Raw genomic sequence first — 18,790 nt, 5'->3', positions numbered from 1 at the left:
GTGTCAATTTTCTATAATAATCATGAAAAAGGAAACACAAATATATACTCTATAAATACATATCTCAATAAAGAGGAAAAAAATGAGCAAAACAGACCAATAAGTTCTCTTGTCTTTGCCTCTATGTCCCCCAGAAGAGCTTCAGCATTGGCATTAGTTTTCTCCTCCTCCACACAGTAAGTTTCTAAAAACTTCTTATATTCTGGATCTGTATATTAAGATAGAAAGAAAATAAATATATTCTTCCCCATATAGGGAGAGAAATTATATTTGACCAATGTGTTTAATTTGACCAATGTGTTTAATGCAGTTTCACAATCCAGCATTTGAAAAAGGACTCACCGTCTTCAATGCTTCCAGCTTGGGTGTCTTTTTTCTTTAGCTTCTTTTTGGCTGTCTTCTGGAATGGAGCAAATTCTACCACTGCAGGATATTCTAGGCCTTTAACAGGAAACAAATTACAAAAGCCATTCTGAAATTCTGTATTCATTTTAAAACAATAGTCTAGCTTACTTAAGCACTGAGCATAGCATTGACAATATTATTGTTTAAAATATAATTATACTTTCAAGTAACAGTAATCTTAGCACATCAAACTCCAGATTTAAACAAAGGATGAGCACTTATTTACCAAATATCACAATTCCTCATATTGTAGTTGTGGTTACATGACTGAATACATTCAAAATTCTTTAAACTGTATACCTTAAAGTGGTTTTTTTTACCATATGTAATTTCTACCTCAATAAACCTTATCGCTCTCCCACCAAAGAGTTTATTTTGGAATACCTTTCAATAGGTGTCCTAGTAACATCTTACATTTTTTAATTTTAAAAGGTTAATTTAATTATCAATCTGGTATATGAGTTCAAGGAAATGACTCTGTTTACAAGAGACACTCAGCTAAAAGAGAGGGTTTCAAAGGGTGTTCATGATATCCAGGTAAGATTTGCTTCATATAGAAAAATCTAGAATGAAAGTCACTTGAAGCTGACTCTGTTGTTATGTAGGGGTGGCGGGGAACAGACACACAGAAACGCTCGCAGACAGCATCTGCCTCACGGAGAGAGGGAACACTTCCACCCTGCTGCCAAACCCGCTGAGTGATCACTTTCACATTTGCCAGAGGGCTATGATACTTTAACTCTCATGTATCTGGAAGACACTTTTGAGTATTTATTTTATCCTCAACTACTCAGAATAAAGTCAAGAACCAGGAGGAGAGCAGGGCTTCAGACAGACAGGGACAATGTCTGCTTCATTTTCAGTGCTGCACCCATGATGCCTAGTACATAGCACCAGGATAAAATAATTTACTTTGGGAACGTAAAAGAGTAAAAAGTTCACTTTTCCAGAAAACTCATTTATGTGAAAAACTTCATTCTCTGATGATGATACCTAACTAGGTTGTCACTACTACACAAAATTGCTATTAATTCTTTGGTTTATATGTAATTTTAATTTTTAACATAAACCCATAATCACAATAACATACTCAAAATTTATGAATTTATTTTAGATTAGCATCTAAGGACTCAATTAAAATTCACAAACATCCAGCAAAACTTAATTAAAGTACTTAGATATTACAATAAAGAGTTTAAAAAGCCAATGACCCAACCTTTACTGTCAATGAAGATATATCCATCAAAACGATCTCTAAAAAGCAGGATGTCATCAGGATTTCTAAAATTAATGTATGCTCTTGAATAGAGATGAGGATAAAGACTGAAAGAAGAGATAACAATGAAAACAGTAAAAAACTTAAGACTTCTTTTAATTTTGTCTTTTTTTTTTTTTTCTTCTTTTCTGGATACAACAAACTACTTCAGATAAAACCTTTACGCCAAAGAACCATTTGTCAGTTAATTACAGCAATCTGGATATTCTTTAGCAAATAAACCAAAAACGAACAAAATATTAACCGAGATCTTTTTAATGATTTGGGAGAGACACTTTAGGTTGGTTTTTCTACTGCACAGAGCCAGGGTTAAAATACTGGTGCTCAGAGGTAGAAAATCAAAGGCAAGGTTATTCAAAGATCATCCCTAATCACATATCATGACTGCAATACAACCTAGTCACGATTCATTCAGAGAAGGAAATGTTGTATTGTAAATGAGCTCCTTTACTGATTTAGAGAACACATTTAGGTATCTTAAAAGGGTATTTATTGTAGCACATGGCATAGGATCTACAGAAGAACTAAGCCTTTCCCCTCTAGCTCACAGCTACCAATGTCCTTCATAGGTGGGAACTTTCAACCCCATTTCACAGATGAGAACACTGAGGCTCAGAGAAATTAGGTGCTCACAGAGGGAGCAGTTAGTAAAATGGTGGGACTGGGATTCCAATCTGAGTCACTCTGAGTCCAGTGCCTGACCTCCTGTAACTGTACTAGTTTTCCTAAACTTTAGTCATTTCAAAAAATCATGTTTATGTTGTGTTTTTTTTAACCAAATCTACATTTACCTGTGATATTTTTCTTTGACCGAACTGACATTTTTTTACTTAAATGTATTTATTCAAAAGGAAAGTTTATAATGGCTACCATAAATGAGAACTCATGATATTGAAGAGAAAAAGAATAATAAAGATAATAAGAAATCACATAGTGAAAATCACCAAATTCTAGCTGAACTGTCATCTGTTGGGCTAACTTGAGGTCTGCTCTCTTTTTTAATAAAAAGGAGATTTTGAAGTGTTAAATTATTGTCAGAAACATCTTCCTACCAAGCTGTAAAAGGTAACTGAAAAAGATATAACTTAGTGGGCGTGGGTTGAGGGTGGGGATGTCAGTGATAGAAGGGAACACTAGGGGCTGCTGGGGTCTGGAATATTCTGCCTCTTTATCTGGTCTTAGTTACATGGGTGTGTTCACTTGTAAAAATTCATTAGGTTATACATCTATTATTTATTCACTTTTCTTTCTTATATCTTAATACAATTTACTTTAAAAGGTTATATGAAGTAAGGTTTAGTGATATCCAAAATAAAAAAATTAATACGTTGTTACACTGCTTTCCTTTTTAGGCTATGGTGGTGGTACGGAGATCTTCAAATCTATTTTAGGTAAATTTAATTATCTGCCTACTTAGAAATAACGTGCAGAAATAAAGGCCTGCACTGATTTCCGCATATATGTGGGAACGAAGATGGAAACAGAGATGGCTTCTATTATCTACATTCCTTTACCATCAACTGACAAAACCTCTCAGCCTTTTTTTTTTTGGCCATGCCGCACAGCTGGTGAGACCTTAGTTCCCCGACCAGGGGTTGAACCCGGGCTCCGAGTCCTAACCATTAGGCCACCAGGGAATTCCCTCTCAGCCTCTTAACGTTGGTAAAATCTTCTCACCTGAGATCAGCAGTAAAGAGCCCGAAGTAATCGTGTGCAGGAAGGGGGTGAAGCTGCTGTTCCAGCTGCTCCTTGGTGAGGCTGGGAGGAAGCCGCCGGATGACCACCTGGGGAGAAACGCTGGCTGGGTTTCCTTTCGCTAGTACTGTATTAAGCTTACCTGAAAGCTTGGTCACCTGTGTTTATGCTCAGAGTAAAATCTAACTCAGGAGTCCAGCAGAAACACGCATTTTAGTAAAGATTAAGGAACATATGCATGGAGAACATGGCTGTCAAAAGAATAACAAGGGCTGAATAATGTAAAAGGGATCGGTGAGGTCAGAAAAGGCTGGGCATAGCAGCCGTTTTTCATAAAATCTTTTCATTAAAACCAGATAACTGTTGGTATGTGCCCGCCTCCACGCTCCCTACCAGGAGGTAAGGTACATGCAGGGCAACATCCACAGCAGCACCTTCCGCCTCCCGCCCGCAGGGTCCACCCGCGTCCACTCCAGCGCCACGGGCTCTGCTCTCCCGGCTGCGCCGTCTCCCCTGGACCGGACCGGACCCTCGGCAACGTGGAAGGCTACTGCCCGGCACTGGTAAGCCCAGCGTCCCAGCCTCGACGGGAAACACATACAGGCTGAAGTGACTTTTCTTCCTCCAAAGCCGGAAAAGATCGCGTCAAGGGCGCCCTAGCAGCCCAGACGCCGCGGGGGCAGCGCGGCCCGGCCGCTGTCCGCGGTGCTGAAGCGCCCGCGGCTCCGCCCCGGAGCGCAGGGATACCGCACCTTCGGCCCCGCCCCTCACATCGCCCCGCCCCCACCTTGCTGAGGACCGTCCTCTTTTCCTCGCGAGGTTCGACTGCACCGCCCCCACAGCCGGAGGACCAGGCTACTGGCGCTTCAGGCTCCCGCCGCTGAGACTCCCGGCGGAAGTGGCTTTCTGTGGGCGACGGCTTCTCCTTCCCGCTCGGACCCCGCGTAGTAACGGGCAACCCTGGGCCCCCCTCTCCCTCCTTCTGCGAGCGCATCCCAGACCCGCCGCCGAGCCGCTTCAGCCTCTCGTCAGGGCCGAAATCTCGCGAGGACTGGGCCGCCCCACCCAGTCCCCACTGTTCAGAGGCCGCACGCCCCCTCCCCCGTCCCTGGCTGCAGTTCCGCATCCCTCTCCCGTACTCCGACTTCCGTTGCCGCGCCCGTCCGGGGCCCGGGGACGCGCGTGGGGAGGGACGTTCGGCTCCTGGACGAGGGGGCGGGGGTGGGGGGGCGTATGCGGGGCCAGGACCGGCAGCTGGAGCTGGGCTGCCGAGGGCGGGCCCTGGCCCTGCGGGGGCGGCCCCGAGAGCAGCGGTCAGCTCGGGGCCGATGCCCTGGTCTCCTTGCAGCCCGACTTAGAAGGGTCTGGGGGTGGACGGGGGCTTGGCGGCCTCGCTCAGGAGCGGGTCAGCGGGAAATTCGGGACCTGAGGACTTGGCTCAAGCGGGAGCCTTGAATTGGGCTGTGCAGGGCTGGATCTCTTTCCCACCGAGAAGAGCTGGCCGTTTGGCTAAACATCCCAGAGAATGACATACACATGCTTAATAAAGTGTTTACAGCTATTTAGTCTTTTCCAAGGAAATCTGAACGTTTCATCAGAGAGTAGCAATTACATTCAGGAAAAAGCAAGCGATTGACAAACAGCACAAATCAGTACATGGCTTTCCTCTGCGGAGTAGAATAAATGCCCCAGAGTTGAGAGAAGAAATTGGCCGCAGAGAAAGAAGGCTCACTTCGACGGTCCCTAGGACTCAGGTGGCAAGGACTGGAGTAGCTCAGACTCACGGCACTCAAAATAGGGCCTTATCTCCACACATTCTCCAGCATTTATGGCATGGACATATATACACTACCAAACATAAAACAGATAGCTAGTGGGAAGCAGCCGCATAGCGCAGGGAGATCAGCTCGGTGCTTTAGTGACCACCTAGAGGGGTGGGATAGGGAGGGTGGGAGGGAGACGCAAGAGGGAAGAGATATGGAAACATATGTATATGTATAACTGATTCACTTTGTTATAAGCAGAAACTAACACATCATTGTAAATCAATTATACTCCAATAAAGATGTAAAAGAAAAAAACAGGGCCTTAATGTTTTCCAATATAATTTTCGCTCAACTTTTTGAGGCGCTCAATGGGACAGCAGCCATGTTTTTCTTTTACAAACATTCAGGCAGAAACACTTTTGGTTAGAATAATTCATATAGAGGTTAATTTTTAAATGCCACGTTTTTTCGTATTTTCAACTTATTCGTGTTGGCTATGTTTTTCATTCGTAGCACCTTTCTTCCCAGAACTTTAAGTGCCAACAAACAAAGAAACTGGAGAATAGAGTAACTGAGGCATTAAGAGATTAAGGGAATCGCTGGCAGCCGCTGGGAGTAAATCCAGGTTTAACTCAATCCAGTCCTTTATCCCTGAACCACTCACTACCTATGAACACAATTGAAATGTGTCATTTTAAATGGGCTGAAAGACTCAAAAGAGCAGTTCCAAACCTGAGTTCTCTAAAACCCCACAAAGGAGGCCAGGAGCAGTTTTCATTATTTCAAATCAAGTCTAAAGGAATCCTATAGGAACAAACTATGCTGAAGTTGCACACACACTAGATCCAGTTTCCTTTCCTGCCTCCAATCAACTCGGTATCGAAAGCCTAGTTCTGCTGATCAAAAGCTCTTATTGTGACAAAGAAAAGGAAAATGTGGTTGTCGGAGAAGATGGTTTATTATATCCCGAGGGTGGGAGGGAGGGGCACAAGGGGCTGATGGTGAGAAATGGCAGAACTTCAGAATTCGCGGCGGATGGAATTATTCTTTAAATACAATTTTATAATACCAATTTCAAGACAGTGAATGACATACACTTGTTAAATCGCTCATGATTTTATATGAAAGAAAAGTACAGCGTAAAGAATATCTACCTTCCTACACATTACCCAGCATGTTTTGTTTAAAATACACATAGAACTACATCCAAAACAAAGCCGTATTAACTAATCTCCACATGTCAGTGAACCTAACCCTAACTGAACACTCCACCTCCTGGTCATAGGAAGGGTTACATTTTGCTCCAGAGCACGGGTCTAATTGATGGATGACCATGACCTAAAGCAACTGGTGACCGTTACACTCTGTTTTTCTTCAAAGATGACAGCACAGTCACTTTAAAGGTGGCAAGAAGGCTGACTTCTTAGGAAACTAGGCATTATTATGAGATACTAGAGTCATATCAGAAAAATACTTGGCACTACAATTACACACTACCCTCCCTTTTTTTTGACACTTTCTGAAGACTAAACATTGATATTAAACTTGTTAATGTGAAAAACAGCTTAGTCAAATGTCTTGAAGTTCTTGTTCTTTTATGTCTTAAAGCACTGTCAACAAGGTCATGGGTTAATTATCAGGCGTTCACTTTTCCAGAACATGAAAAAAAATCACACCACGTGATCGATGAAAAAACTAAATGAAGCAATGTTATTGTCTGGTGGGTAAAATAAGTGTGGAAGAGTATTAATACCTTCATTTTAATTTATTTTAAAAGTGATTATTTTCCGTTCCATAATTTGATTTTCTAGCCCAGCTAAAGAGAGGAGAGGCATAAAAATAGGCACATGTGATGCTTGACAGAGAAGAGACAGAGAAGCCATTTGCCTGACAGAGAAGAGACAGAGAAGCCATTTTAAAAGAAAAATGAAAACTCAGGAACACACTATTTGAGTCTAAATAGCAGTAGGCTATCAGGGACTCTAAGCGCCTCACTGCACACAGCCGATGTGTAGTGTGAGGGGCTGAGACAGGAAATGGGGCCTGTGCGCTGCCTTGGATGCATCGCTAGCTGGGCTCAGATTCCTCATCTGTACAGGTCTTACTCCAAAGACTTACGGGAGTTATTAGCACATGGGGACCTCAAGAAATGACAGCTATTATTCTTCTACCTTATAAATCGTATTTTTCTGCCTTAGCTATTATATTTCTAACCCTTAAAAAGGTACAAATATATAAGATACATTTTAGGCTAAGATAAAAAGTTTTAGTGTTTAAGAGAGAATATTAGGTGCTTGGAAAATTCATTTCTATACAATACCTTATTTGTTAATGATGCTGTAAATAAATGCCTTGGAATAAAACATTTTTCTATGAAAAAATAGGATAATGTGTCTAATATGAGGATAAGAGCTTGAAAGAAAAGATTTGAACAAATGAAGGACCTAATCCCATCTTTTTATTAGAATGACTAAGAGTTGTTCTTTTTTTGTTTGTTTGTTTGTTTTTTGCGGTACGCGGGCCTCTCACTGCTGTGGCCTCTCCCGTTGCGAAGCACAGGCTCCGGACGCGCAGGCTTAGCGGCCATGGCTCACGGGCCCAGCCGCTCCGCGGCATGTGGGACCTTCCCAGACCGGGGCACAAACCCGCGTCCCCTGCATCGGCAGGCGGACCCCCAACCACTGCGCCACCAGGGAAGCCCCGAGTTGTTCTTTTTTTATTATAAATTAATTTATTTATTTTTGGCTGCGTTGGGTGTTTGTTGCTGCGCTAGCTTTTCTCTAGTTGCCGTGAGTGGGGGCTTCTCATCGCGATGGCTTCTCTTGTTGCGGAGTAAGGGCTCTAGAGCGCAGGCTCAGTAGTTGTGGCGCACGGTCTTAGTTGCTCCGCGGCACATGGGATCTTCCCGGACCAGGGATCAAACCCGTGTTCCCTGTGTTGGCAGGCAGATTCTTAACCGCTGCACCACCAGGGAAGCCCTGTATAAACTTTTTAAAGACAATTTTAACATGTCTTTCATGGAATAAATCACCTGCCAATGGGTGAAACTATAAGAAATTTTCTTTCTTGCCCCCCAAAAATGTGCTACATCATTTCAGTAAGTTCTGCCACAACTGATCCAGATGCTTGGACAATTACCTAAGCTATGACATATTAAAAATGACATATTATGGGAGAAAAGCAGCTCCAAAACTAAGACTCCCTAATCAGCTCAGGCTCCAGCCCAGAGGACTGGGCGTGGCTGTATTTACCTGCCTGGGAAATGGCTCTGGAAGGATGCTGGCTCAGCATTACAAAACTCCTGGATTGGCCAAGATGGTGGAGCAGAAAGCGCCTGAGCTCACCTCCTCTTACGAGCACACCAAAATCACAACTATTGGCAGAACAACCATCCGTGAAGAAGGCTGGAACTTTCCAGAAAAGATCTTCCACAATTGACGACAAAGAAGGAACCACGAGATAGGTTGGAGGGACAAACTTGCGATATAGTCAAGTCCCATACCTCCAGGGCCCAAAAACTTGAGAATAATTACATTGCAGAGGTTCTCTCAAAGGAGGGAGGGGTTTGAGCCCCATGTCAGGCTCCCCAGCCCAGGGGTCCTGAACTGGGAAGACAAGCCCCCAGAGCACTTGGCTTGGAAGGCCACAAGGACTTACTTTTGGGGGGGCCAGAGGGCTGAGGGAAATAGACTTCATGCTTAAAGGGCACACACAGAACCTTACACGCTCCAGGACCCAGGGCAGGGGCAGTAATTTGACAGGAGCCTGGGTCAGACTGGCCTGCTGATCTTGGAGAGGCAAGAAGCCACTGCAGCTCACCCTGGGGACACGGGCGCTGGCGGCAGCCATTCTTGGAAGCTCGCTCCTTCTACCACATGGACACTGGTGCTGGGAAGGGCCACTGTGGAACCCTTCCTCTAGCTTATTAGCCCCAGGACACAGCCCTGCCCTGGCCCAATAGCTTGTAGGCACCACTGCTGAGACGCCTCAAGCAACTAACTGAGTGGGGACACAGGCCCACCCATCAGCAGAGAGGCTGCCTTGAGACCTCCCGAGCCCAGAGCCACCCCTGGATAAGGCCCTCCCACCAGAGTGCCCAGGAACCAGCTCAGCCACCAGTCGGCAGGCACCAGCCCCAGAATCCCCTGGGCCTCAACCCTGCCCTTCAGGAAGCCGGCTCTAGCATCCAGACCAGCCTCATCCACCAGGGGGCAAACGCCAGACGCAAGAGAACCACAGCTCCACAGCCTGCAAACCCAGCCTCCCGCAGCCAGCCAGACCTACCCTGGGACCAGCTGGGCCCCAGCCCTGGCCACTAGAAGGCCAACACAAGCTTCAGGACACCCTGGACCCTGGACCCAACTGTGTCAGAACTAGTCCCCCCAACCAGAGATCCAACACCAGCTCTGGGACCCCTGGGCTCTGCAACCAGACCCCAGCACCTGGCTCTGCCCACCAGTAGGCTGGCACTAACCCCAAGACCTGGGTTCACCCACCAGTGGGCAGGCAATAGCCCCGAACTCTTCTGGACCGTGACTCCACCCACCAGTGAGCCAGCACTAGCCCTGGAGCCCCTAGGGATTCTGCAGCTAGCTGCCTCCTGACCAGGCCCCACCAAGCAGCAGCTAGCAGCCTCCACTCAAGGCAGAGCTTGGCAACCACCCCAACCAGGTGCCAACCAAGCCCACCAGACTGCCCACATAGTCAGCCTGCCACAACAGAAGGACCCACACACTCCTCACAGGGGGAACACCTAGAGCATACAGCTTGGGAGACGAGAGGGGAGTGCACTGCTGCAGAGGACGTCTCCTACAGAGGGCCACTTTTCTAAGGTTGTGAAACATAACCAACCTACCAGATACCTAAAATTACAAACCGCAGCTTAAGGGAAATGAGGCAACAGAGGAACGTGTTCCAGACGAAGGTACAAAATAAAACCCCAGAAGAGCTAAGTGAAGTGGAGATAGGCTCCCCACCCAAGAAAGAGTTCAGGGCAGTGACTGTAAAGAGGACCCAGGAACTCAGGAGAAGAATGGATGCACAGAGCAGGAAATTAGAAATATTTAACAAAGAACTAGAAAATATAAAGAACAACAAAACAGAGATGAAGAATACAATAACTGAAATGAAAAATACACTAGAAGGAATCAACCATGGACTAAATGATATAGAGGAACAGATCAGTGAACTGGAAAACAGAGTAGTGGAAATCACTGATGCTGAAAAAAAGAAAAATGAAAAGAAATGACCATTTAAGAGACCACTGAGACCACATCAAGTGCACTAATATTCACATTATAAGGGTCCCAGAAAGAGAAGAGAAAGAGAAAGGGGCTGAGAACATATTTGAAGACATAATAGCTAAAAACTTCCCTAACCTGGGAAAGTAAACAGTCACCCAAGTCCAGGAAGCACAGAGTCCCATACAGGACAAACCCAAAGAGATACACACCAAGACACACAGTAATTAAAATGGCAAAAGTTGAAAATGAAGAGAGAACATTAAAAGCCGCAAATAACATACAAGGTAACTCCCATAAGGCTATCAGCTGACATTTCGGCAGAAACCCTACAAGCCAGAAGGAAGTGACACGATATATTTAAAGTGATGAAAGGGAAAACCTACAACCAAGAATATTCTCCCTGGCAGGGCTCTTATTTAGATTTGATGGAGATCAAAAGCTTTATAGACAATAAAAACCTAAAAGAGTACAGCACCACCAAATCAGCTTTACAAGAAATGTAAAGCTTCTCTAAGCGAAAAAGAAAAGGCCACACCTAGAAACATGAAAATTACGAAAGGAAAAAGCTAATCAGTAAAGGCAAACATAAAGGAGAGGTAGGAAACCATCTAAAGCACAAAGCTAGTAGGAAGGTTAAACGATAAGAGAAGTGAAAATCATCTATATCCACAATAAGCAGTTACGGGATACGGAAGACAATCAGATGCAAAATATGATATCAAACATAGTAATCGTGAGAGGAGGAGTGTCCAAAGCAGGGATGTTAAAATGCATTTGAAATTAAAAGATCAGCAACTTAATTCAATCACGTATACGTACAGATTGCTATATAAAAACCTGATGGTAACCACAAACCAAAAATTTGTAATAGATACACACAAAAAAGAAAAAGGAATCCAAATATAACACTACAGGTAGTCATCAAATCAAAGCAGAAGAGAACAGAAGAAGAAAGGAATGTAACAGACCTACAAACAAACACAAAACAATTAACAAGATGGTAATAAGAACATAATATCAATAAATACTTTAAATGTAAATGGCCTAAATGCTACAATCAAAAGACACAGAGCGGCTGAAATCAACACGAAAACAAGACCCATATATATGCTGCCTACAAGAGACTCACTTCAGATCTAAAGACACACACAGACTGAAAGTGAGGGGATGGGTTCGTGCCCCGGTCCGGGAGGATCCCACATGCCGCGGAGCAGCTGGGTCCATGAGCCATGGCCGCTGAGCCTGCGCGTCCGGAGCCTGTGCTCCGCAGCAGGATAGGCCACAGCAGTGAGAGGCCTGCGTACCGCAAAAACAACAACAACAACAACAACAACAATAACAAAAAGATATTCCATGCAAATGGAAATCAAGGGACAGCTGGGGTAGCAATACTTATATCAGAAAAAATAGACTTTAAAATAAAGACTGTTACAAGAGACAAAGAAGGACACTACATAATGATCAAGGGATCAATCCAAGAATACATAACAATTGTAGATACACGCACCCATCATAGGAGCACCTAAATACATAGAGCAAATATTAGCAGACATAAAGGGAGAAAAAGACAGTAACGCAATAACAGCAGGGGACTTTAACACTCCACCTACATCAATGGACAGATCACCCAAGCAGAAAATCAATAAGGAAACACTGGCCTTAAATGACACATTAGACCAAATGGATTTAATAGATATATAAAGAACATTCCATCAAAAAGCAGCAGAATGACACATTCTTTTCAAGTACACATGAAACAGTCTCCAGGATAAGTCATATGCTAGGTCACAGAACAAGCCTTGGTAAATTTAAGAAAATTGAAATCATACTAAGTATCTGTTCTGACCACAATGCTATGAGACTAGAAATCAATTACAAGAAAAAAGGTGCAATAAATACAAACACTTGGAGGCTAAACAACATGCTACTAAACAACCAATGGGTCACTGAAGAAATCAAAGAGGAAATAAAAAAATACTTCAAGACTAATGAAAATGAAAACACAACCACCCAAAATCTAGGGGACACAGCAAACACAGGCCTGAAAGGGAAGCTTCTAGAGGTACAAACTTATCTCAGGAAACAATAAAAATCTCAAGTGAATAACCTAACCTTACACCTAAAGGAAATGAAAAAAGAACAAACAATATCCAAAATTAGTAGAAGGAAAGAAATCATAAAGATCAGAGCAGAAATAAATGAAAGAGAATTAAAAAAAATAGAAAAGATAAATAAAAGCAAGAGCTAGTTCTTTGAAAAGATAAACAAAATTGATAAACCTTTAGCCAGACTCATCAAGAAAAAAAGAGGGCCCAAATGAATAAAATCAGAAATGAAAAAGGAGAATTTACAACCAACACCACAGAGATACAAAAGATCATAAGAGACTACTAAAAACAACTAAATGCCCATAAATGGATAACCTAGAAGAAATGGACAAATTCTTAGAAATGTACAATCTCCAAAGGTTGAACCAGGAACAGAAAATATGAACAGACCAATTACCAGCAATGAAACTGAATCAGTAATTTTAACGCTCAAGAAACAAAAGTCCAGAACCAGATGGCTTCACAGGTGAATTCTACCAAACATTTAGAGATGAGTTAACACCTATTCTTCTCAAACTATTCCAAAAAACTGCAGAGGAAGGAACGCTTCTGAACTCATTCTATGAGGCCAGTATCACCCTGATACCCAAACCAGACAAAGACATCCCCCCAAGAAGAAAATAGGCTCAATTATGAGCATAGATGCAAAAATCCTCAACAAAATATTAGCAAATTGAATCCAACAATACATTAAAAGGATCATATACCATGATCAAGTGGGATTTATCCCAGGGATGCAAGGATTTTTCAATATCCCCAAACTGATCGATGTGATATATACCACATTAACAAGGTGAAGAACTGAAATCATATGATCATCTCAAAAGATGCAGAAAAAGCTTTTCACAAAATTCAACATCCATTTATGATATGTTTTCCAGAAAGTGGCATAGAGGGAACATAACTCAACATAATAAAGGCCATATATGACAAACCCATACCTAACATCATACAAAATGGTGAAAAGCTAAAAGCATTTCTTCTAAGATCAGTAACAAGACAAGGATGCCCGCTCTCACCACTTTTATTCAACACAGTATTGGAAGTCCTAGCCACAGCAATCGGACAAGAAAATAAATAAATAAATACATGGAATCCAAATTGGAAAGGAAGAAGTAAAACTGTCACTGCTTGCAGATGACATGACACTACACATAGAAAATCCTAAAGACGCCACCAAAAAACTACTAGAGCTCATCAATGAATTCAATGAAGTTTCAGGATACAAAATTAATATACAGAAATCTGTGCATTTCTATACACTAACTTCAAGTCATCAGAAAGGGCAATTAAGGAATTAATCCCATCTACGATCACATTAAAAAAGTACCTAGGAAGAAACCTACCTAAGGAGGTAAAACACCTGTACTTGGAAAATTAAAAGATACTGATGAAGGAAACTGAAGGTGAAACAGATGGAAAGATACACTATGTTCATGGATGGAAGAATTGATATTGATAAAGTGACCATACTACCCAAAGCAATCTACAAATTCAATGCAATCCCATCAACATACCAAGGGCATTTTTCACAGAACTAAAATAAATAATCCTAAAATTTGTATGGAAACACAGAAGACCCCAAATAGCCAAAGCAATCTTAAGAACAGATCTGGAGGAATCATGCTCCCTAACTTCAGACTACACTACAAAGCTATGGTAATCAAAAAACATCATACTGGCAAAAAAACAAGACACACAGATCAATGGAACAGAATAGAAAGCCCAGAAATAAATCCACACACTTATAGTCAATTAATCTGTGACAAAGGAGGCAAGAATATACAATGGCAAAAAGACAATCTCTTCAATAAGTGGTGCTTGGCAAACTGGACAGACACATATAAAACAATAAAATTAGAACATTCTCTGATACTGTATTAAAAAAAAAACTCAAAATGGATTAAAGACCTAAATGTTAAGACCAGAAACCCCAAAATTCCTAGATAAAAACATAATTAGAACACTCTTTGACATAAATCGTAGCAATATTTTTGGATGTCTCCTAAAGCAAAGGAAATAAAAACAAAAATAAACAAATGGGACCTAATTAAACTTAAAAGCTTTTGCACAGCAAAGGAAACCATCATCAAAATAGAAAGACAACCTGCTGAATGGGAGAAAATACTTGCAAATGATGACTGATAAGGGGTTAATATCAAAATATATACACAGCTCACACAACTTAATATCTAAAAAACAAACCCAAGTAAAAAATGGATAGAAGACCTGAACAGACATTTTTCCAAAGAAGACTGCAGACAGTCAACAGGCACATGAAAAGATGCTCAACATTATTAATCATCAGAGAAATGCAAATTAAAACCACAATGAGATATCACCTCCCACTGGTCAGAATGGCTATCATCAAAAAGAACACAAATAACAAACATTGGTGAGGATATGGAGAAAAGGGAACCCTTGTACACTGTTGATGGGAATGTAAATTGATGCAGCCACTATTGAAAACAGTATGGAAGTTCCTCAAAAAACTAAAAATAGAACTACCATATGACCCAGCAATCCCACTCCTGAGTATATATCCAAAAAAACCCCAACATTAATTCAAAAAGATACGCACACCCCAACATTCATAGCATCATTATTTACAATTGTCAAGATATGGAAGCAACCTGTCTGTCAACAGAAGAATGGATAAAGAAGTGGTATATATATAGACAGATAGATAGATAGATATACACACACAATGGAGTACTACTCAGCCCTAAAAAAGAATGAAATTTTGCCATGTACAACAACATGGACAAACTTCAAGCATATTATGGCTAAGTGAAATAAATTAGAGGAAGACAAATACTGTATGATACCATTTATATGTGGAATCTAAAAAATACAACCAAATAGTGAATGCAACAAAAAAGAAACAGACTCACATATATAGAGAACAAACCAGTGGTTACCAGTGGGGAGAGGGAAGGAGGAGGTGCAAGATAGGACTAAGGGAGTATAAGGTAAAAACTATTATGTACAAAATAAATAAGCTACAAGGATGTATTGTGCACACAGGGAATATAGCCAGAATTTTAACTATAAATGGAATGTAACCTTTAAAAATTTTGACTATGTTGTACACCTGTAACGTATGTAATATTGTACATAAGCTATACTTTTATAAAAAAAATTTAAAAAGACGTATTAATGATCACCTGCTTATTTCATATGAATTCAGAAGCTGTAACAGGTATAAATATATATGCATCTGATAGGAGTCCCAAATATATGAAGCAAAAATGAACAGAATTGAAGGGAGAAATAGACAGTTCTACAGTAATATTTGGAGACTTCTAACAGCCCACTTTTAATAAAAGAACAACGAGGCAGAAGATCAACAAGGAAATAGAAGACTTGAACAACACCATAAACCAATTAGACCTAACACACATATACAGAACACGCCACCCAACAAAAGCGGAACATACAATCTTCTCAAGTGAACAGGGTACATTCTCCAGAGGGACCATAAATTAGGCCACAAGAAGAGTCTTAATACACTTAGACTAAAATCACACAAAATATCCTTCTAATAAGCACAATGGAATGAAACTAGAAATCAATAACAGAAGGGAAACTGGAAAACTCACACACATGTGGAAATTAAACACATTCTTAAACAACCAATGGGTCAAAAAAGAAATCACATGGAAAACTAGAAAGTACCTTAAGACAGAAACAAAAACAGGAAAAGTTATGGGATCAGCAAAAATGGTGCTCAGAGGGAAATTTATAGCTATAAATGCCTACATTCAAAAAAAAGTGCCAATTCAATGGTCTGTACACTTTAAGGAACCAGAAAAAGAAGAGCAACCTAAAACCACAGCTAGCAGAAATAAGGAAACAATACATTAGAGTGGAAATAAGATATACTTGAGAAGAACAACAGAGAATGTAACAGCTAGCAGAAATACGGAAACAATACATTAGAGTGGAAATAAGACATACTTGAGAAAAACAACAAGAGAATGTAACAGCTAGCAGAAATAAGGAAACAATACATTAGAGTGGAAATAAGACATACTTGAGAAAAACAACAGAGAATGTAACAGCTAGCAGAAATAAGGAAACAATACCTTAGAGTGGAAATAAGATATACTTGAGAAAAATAACAGAGAATGTAAACAAAATTCAAAGTTAGTTTTTTGAAAAGCCATAAAAAATTGACAAATCTTTACCAGATTTACAAAGAAAAAAAAGAGAAGACTCAAATTTCTAAATCATAAAACGGAAGAGAGGAAATTATTGCTCACTTTACAAAAATAAAAAGGATTATAACAGGATACTATGAACAACTGTACACCAACAAACTGAATAACCCAGATAAAAAAAATTCCTAGAAACATACAAAGTATGAAAACTGACTCAAGAAACAGCTGTAACAAGTAAGGAGACTGAATCAGTAATCAAAAACCCTCCAACATAGAAAGGCCCAGGACCAGAGGGCTTCACTAAAGAATTCTACCAAACATTTAAAGAATTAACATCTATTCTCAAACATTTCAAAAAAATTGAAGACTTATCTCAGGACTGCAGGGGTGGTACAGTATATGAAAATCAATAGAAATGAAGGGAAAGAAACCTAAAAGATGTTGCACAAATGAGTCAAATAGGCCCCTGCATATTGATCCTCATGTTGTTTACTTCTTCACAGCAGGCTAGGATGGTTAGCTTAAGTCCACCAGAGCCAAATCAAAATTTTCACATGCACCTGTTTATATGTAGCCCAGACAAGCATATCTTCAGCCATTCAGAGCCTGCCTGTTTTGCATACTCATCAAAACTACACCCAGTGTCTGGTAGCTGTAAATAAGACAAAAAAGACCCCAAGGTGCCGCTGCACTTTGTACTTCTGTAACCCAGAGACCCCCTGCATGCTGCTACTCCATCATGGAGACATGTGAGCCCCTCTGGAACTTCCCTCTGCACCAGGAGTTCCATTGCCCTCTTCCCCTTCTGGGTGGTGACCTCATGCTGCTGTCTCTGGAAGGGGCTATCCCCTCTTGCAACCTGTCAAAACAGGGCTCAAATAAAGCTACCCCAAATAAAGCGTGCGACTGCCATTTATGGTTGTGTCTTTTCCTTGAACAGTTCCAAAATCCTAGGACTCATTAAACCTGAACATCTCAACTGATCCAAAGAAAGCATTTGACAAAATCAGCACCCGTTCCTGATTAAACAAAACATTCAATAAACCAGGAATAGAAGAGAACCTCTCCAACACTAAAAAGGACATCTATGAAAGACTAAAAGCTTTTCTTTTAAGATCAGGAATGCCTACTTTTGCCACTTCTTTTCAATAAAATACTGCAATTCTAACCAAAGCAGTTATGTAAGGAAAGGAAATAAAAGGAATCTAAATTGGAAAAGAAAAAGTAAAACTATCTCAACTTGCAGATGACATGATCCTATTGCACAGAAAATTCTGAAGAACGAACACACACACACAAATTGTTACAGCTAATGAACACGTTCAGGATACAAAGTCAACAAACAAAAATCAGTTGTATTTCTATACACTAGGAATGAGACAATCCAAAAAGGAAACTAAGAAAACAATTCCATTCACAATAGTATCATAAAGAATAAAACACTTAGGAATGAATTTAATCAAGGAGGTGAAAGACTTGTACAACGAAAACTGGAAAACATTGCTGAAACACATTAAAGACATATAAATGAAAAGACATCCTATGTTTATGGATTAGACATATACTAAGAAGACATACATATTCAACTAAATCCCTATCAAAATCCCAGTGGCTTTATTTTCAGAAATGGAAAAAAAAATCTAAAATTCATATGGAAATTCAAGGGACTACAGTAGGCAAAACAATCCTGAAAAAGAACAAAGTTGGAGGACTCACACATCCCAATTTCAAAACTTACTACAAAGCGACAGTTGACAAAACAGTGTGGTACTAGCATAAGCATATACATATGGACCAATGGAATAGACCTCAGAGCCCATAAATAAACCCTCATACTTATCATCAATTCAACATGGATGCCAAGACTATTCAATGGGAAAAGAACAGTTTCTTCAAGAAATGGTGCTAGGAAAACTGAATATCCACATGCAAAACAATGAAGTTAGACCCTTAACTTACAACATTTAAAAAAATTAAAATGGATCAAAGACCTAAATTTAAGAGCTAAAACAATAAAAATCTCAGAATATCAGAAGTGAAACTCTGCATAACCTTGGATTTAGTAATAGTTTCTTAAATGACACCAAAAATACAGTCTACAAAAGTCAAAAACAAAATAGATAAATTGGATTTC

General features: G+C 40.7%; 1 protein-coding gene across 9 annotated transcripts in view; it reads right to left on the bottom strand.

Moving 5' to 3' along the window:
- Window positions 1-4,382, bottom strand: part of UPF3A (UPF3A regulator of nonsense mediated mRNA decay) — a 40,217-nt gene extending 35,835 nt beyond the window's left edge. For all 9 annotated transcript variants that reach the window (XR_009516752.1, XM_059995534.1, XM_059995537.1 and 6 more), the window contains exons 1-5: window positions 4,164-4,382; window positions 3,359-3,465; window positions 1,622-1,728; window positions 343-441; window positions 98-208 (exon numbers count right to left, since the gene is read on the bottom strand). Coding sequence is in view for 8 of the 9 variants with exons in the window: in XM_059995534.1 (XP_059851517.1) it covers window positions 98-208; window positions 343-441; window positions 1,622-1,728; window positions 3,359-3,465; window positions 4,164-4,370 (631 nt within the window). In the remaining variant the exon portion in view is untranslated. The remainder of the gene's footprint in view (window positions 1-97; window positions 209-342; window positions 442-1,621; window positions 1,729-3,358; window positions 3,466-4,163) is intronic.
- Between the last annotated feature and the right edge of the window lie 14,408 nt (window positions 4,383-18,790).

Source organism: Delphinus delphis, chromosome 18 (genome assembly GCF_949987515.2).
Source record: "Delphinus delphis chromosome 18, mDelDel1.2, whole genome shotgun sequence".
In the NCBI taxonomy this organism is placed as follows: domain Eukaryota; kingdom Metazoa; phylum Chordata; class Mammalia; order Artiodactyla; family Delphinidae; genus Delphinus; species Delphinus delphis.
Note: the sequence above shows the minus strand (reverse complement) of the source record. Positions and strands in the feature narration are given on the sequence as shown.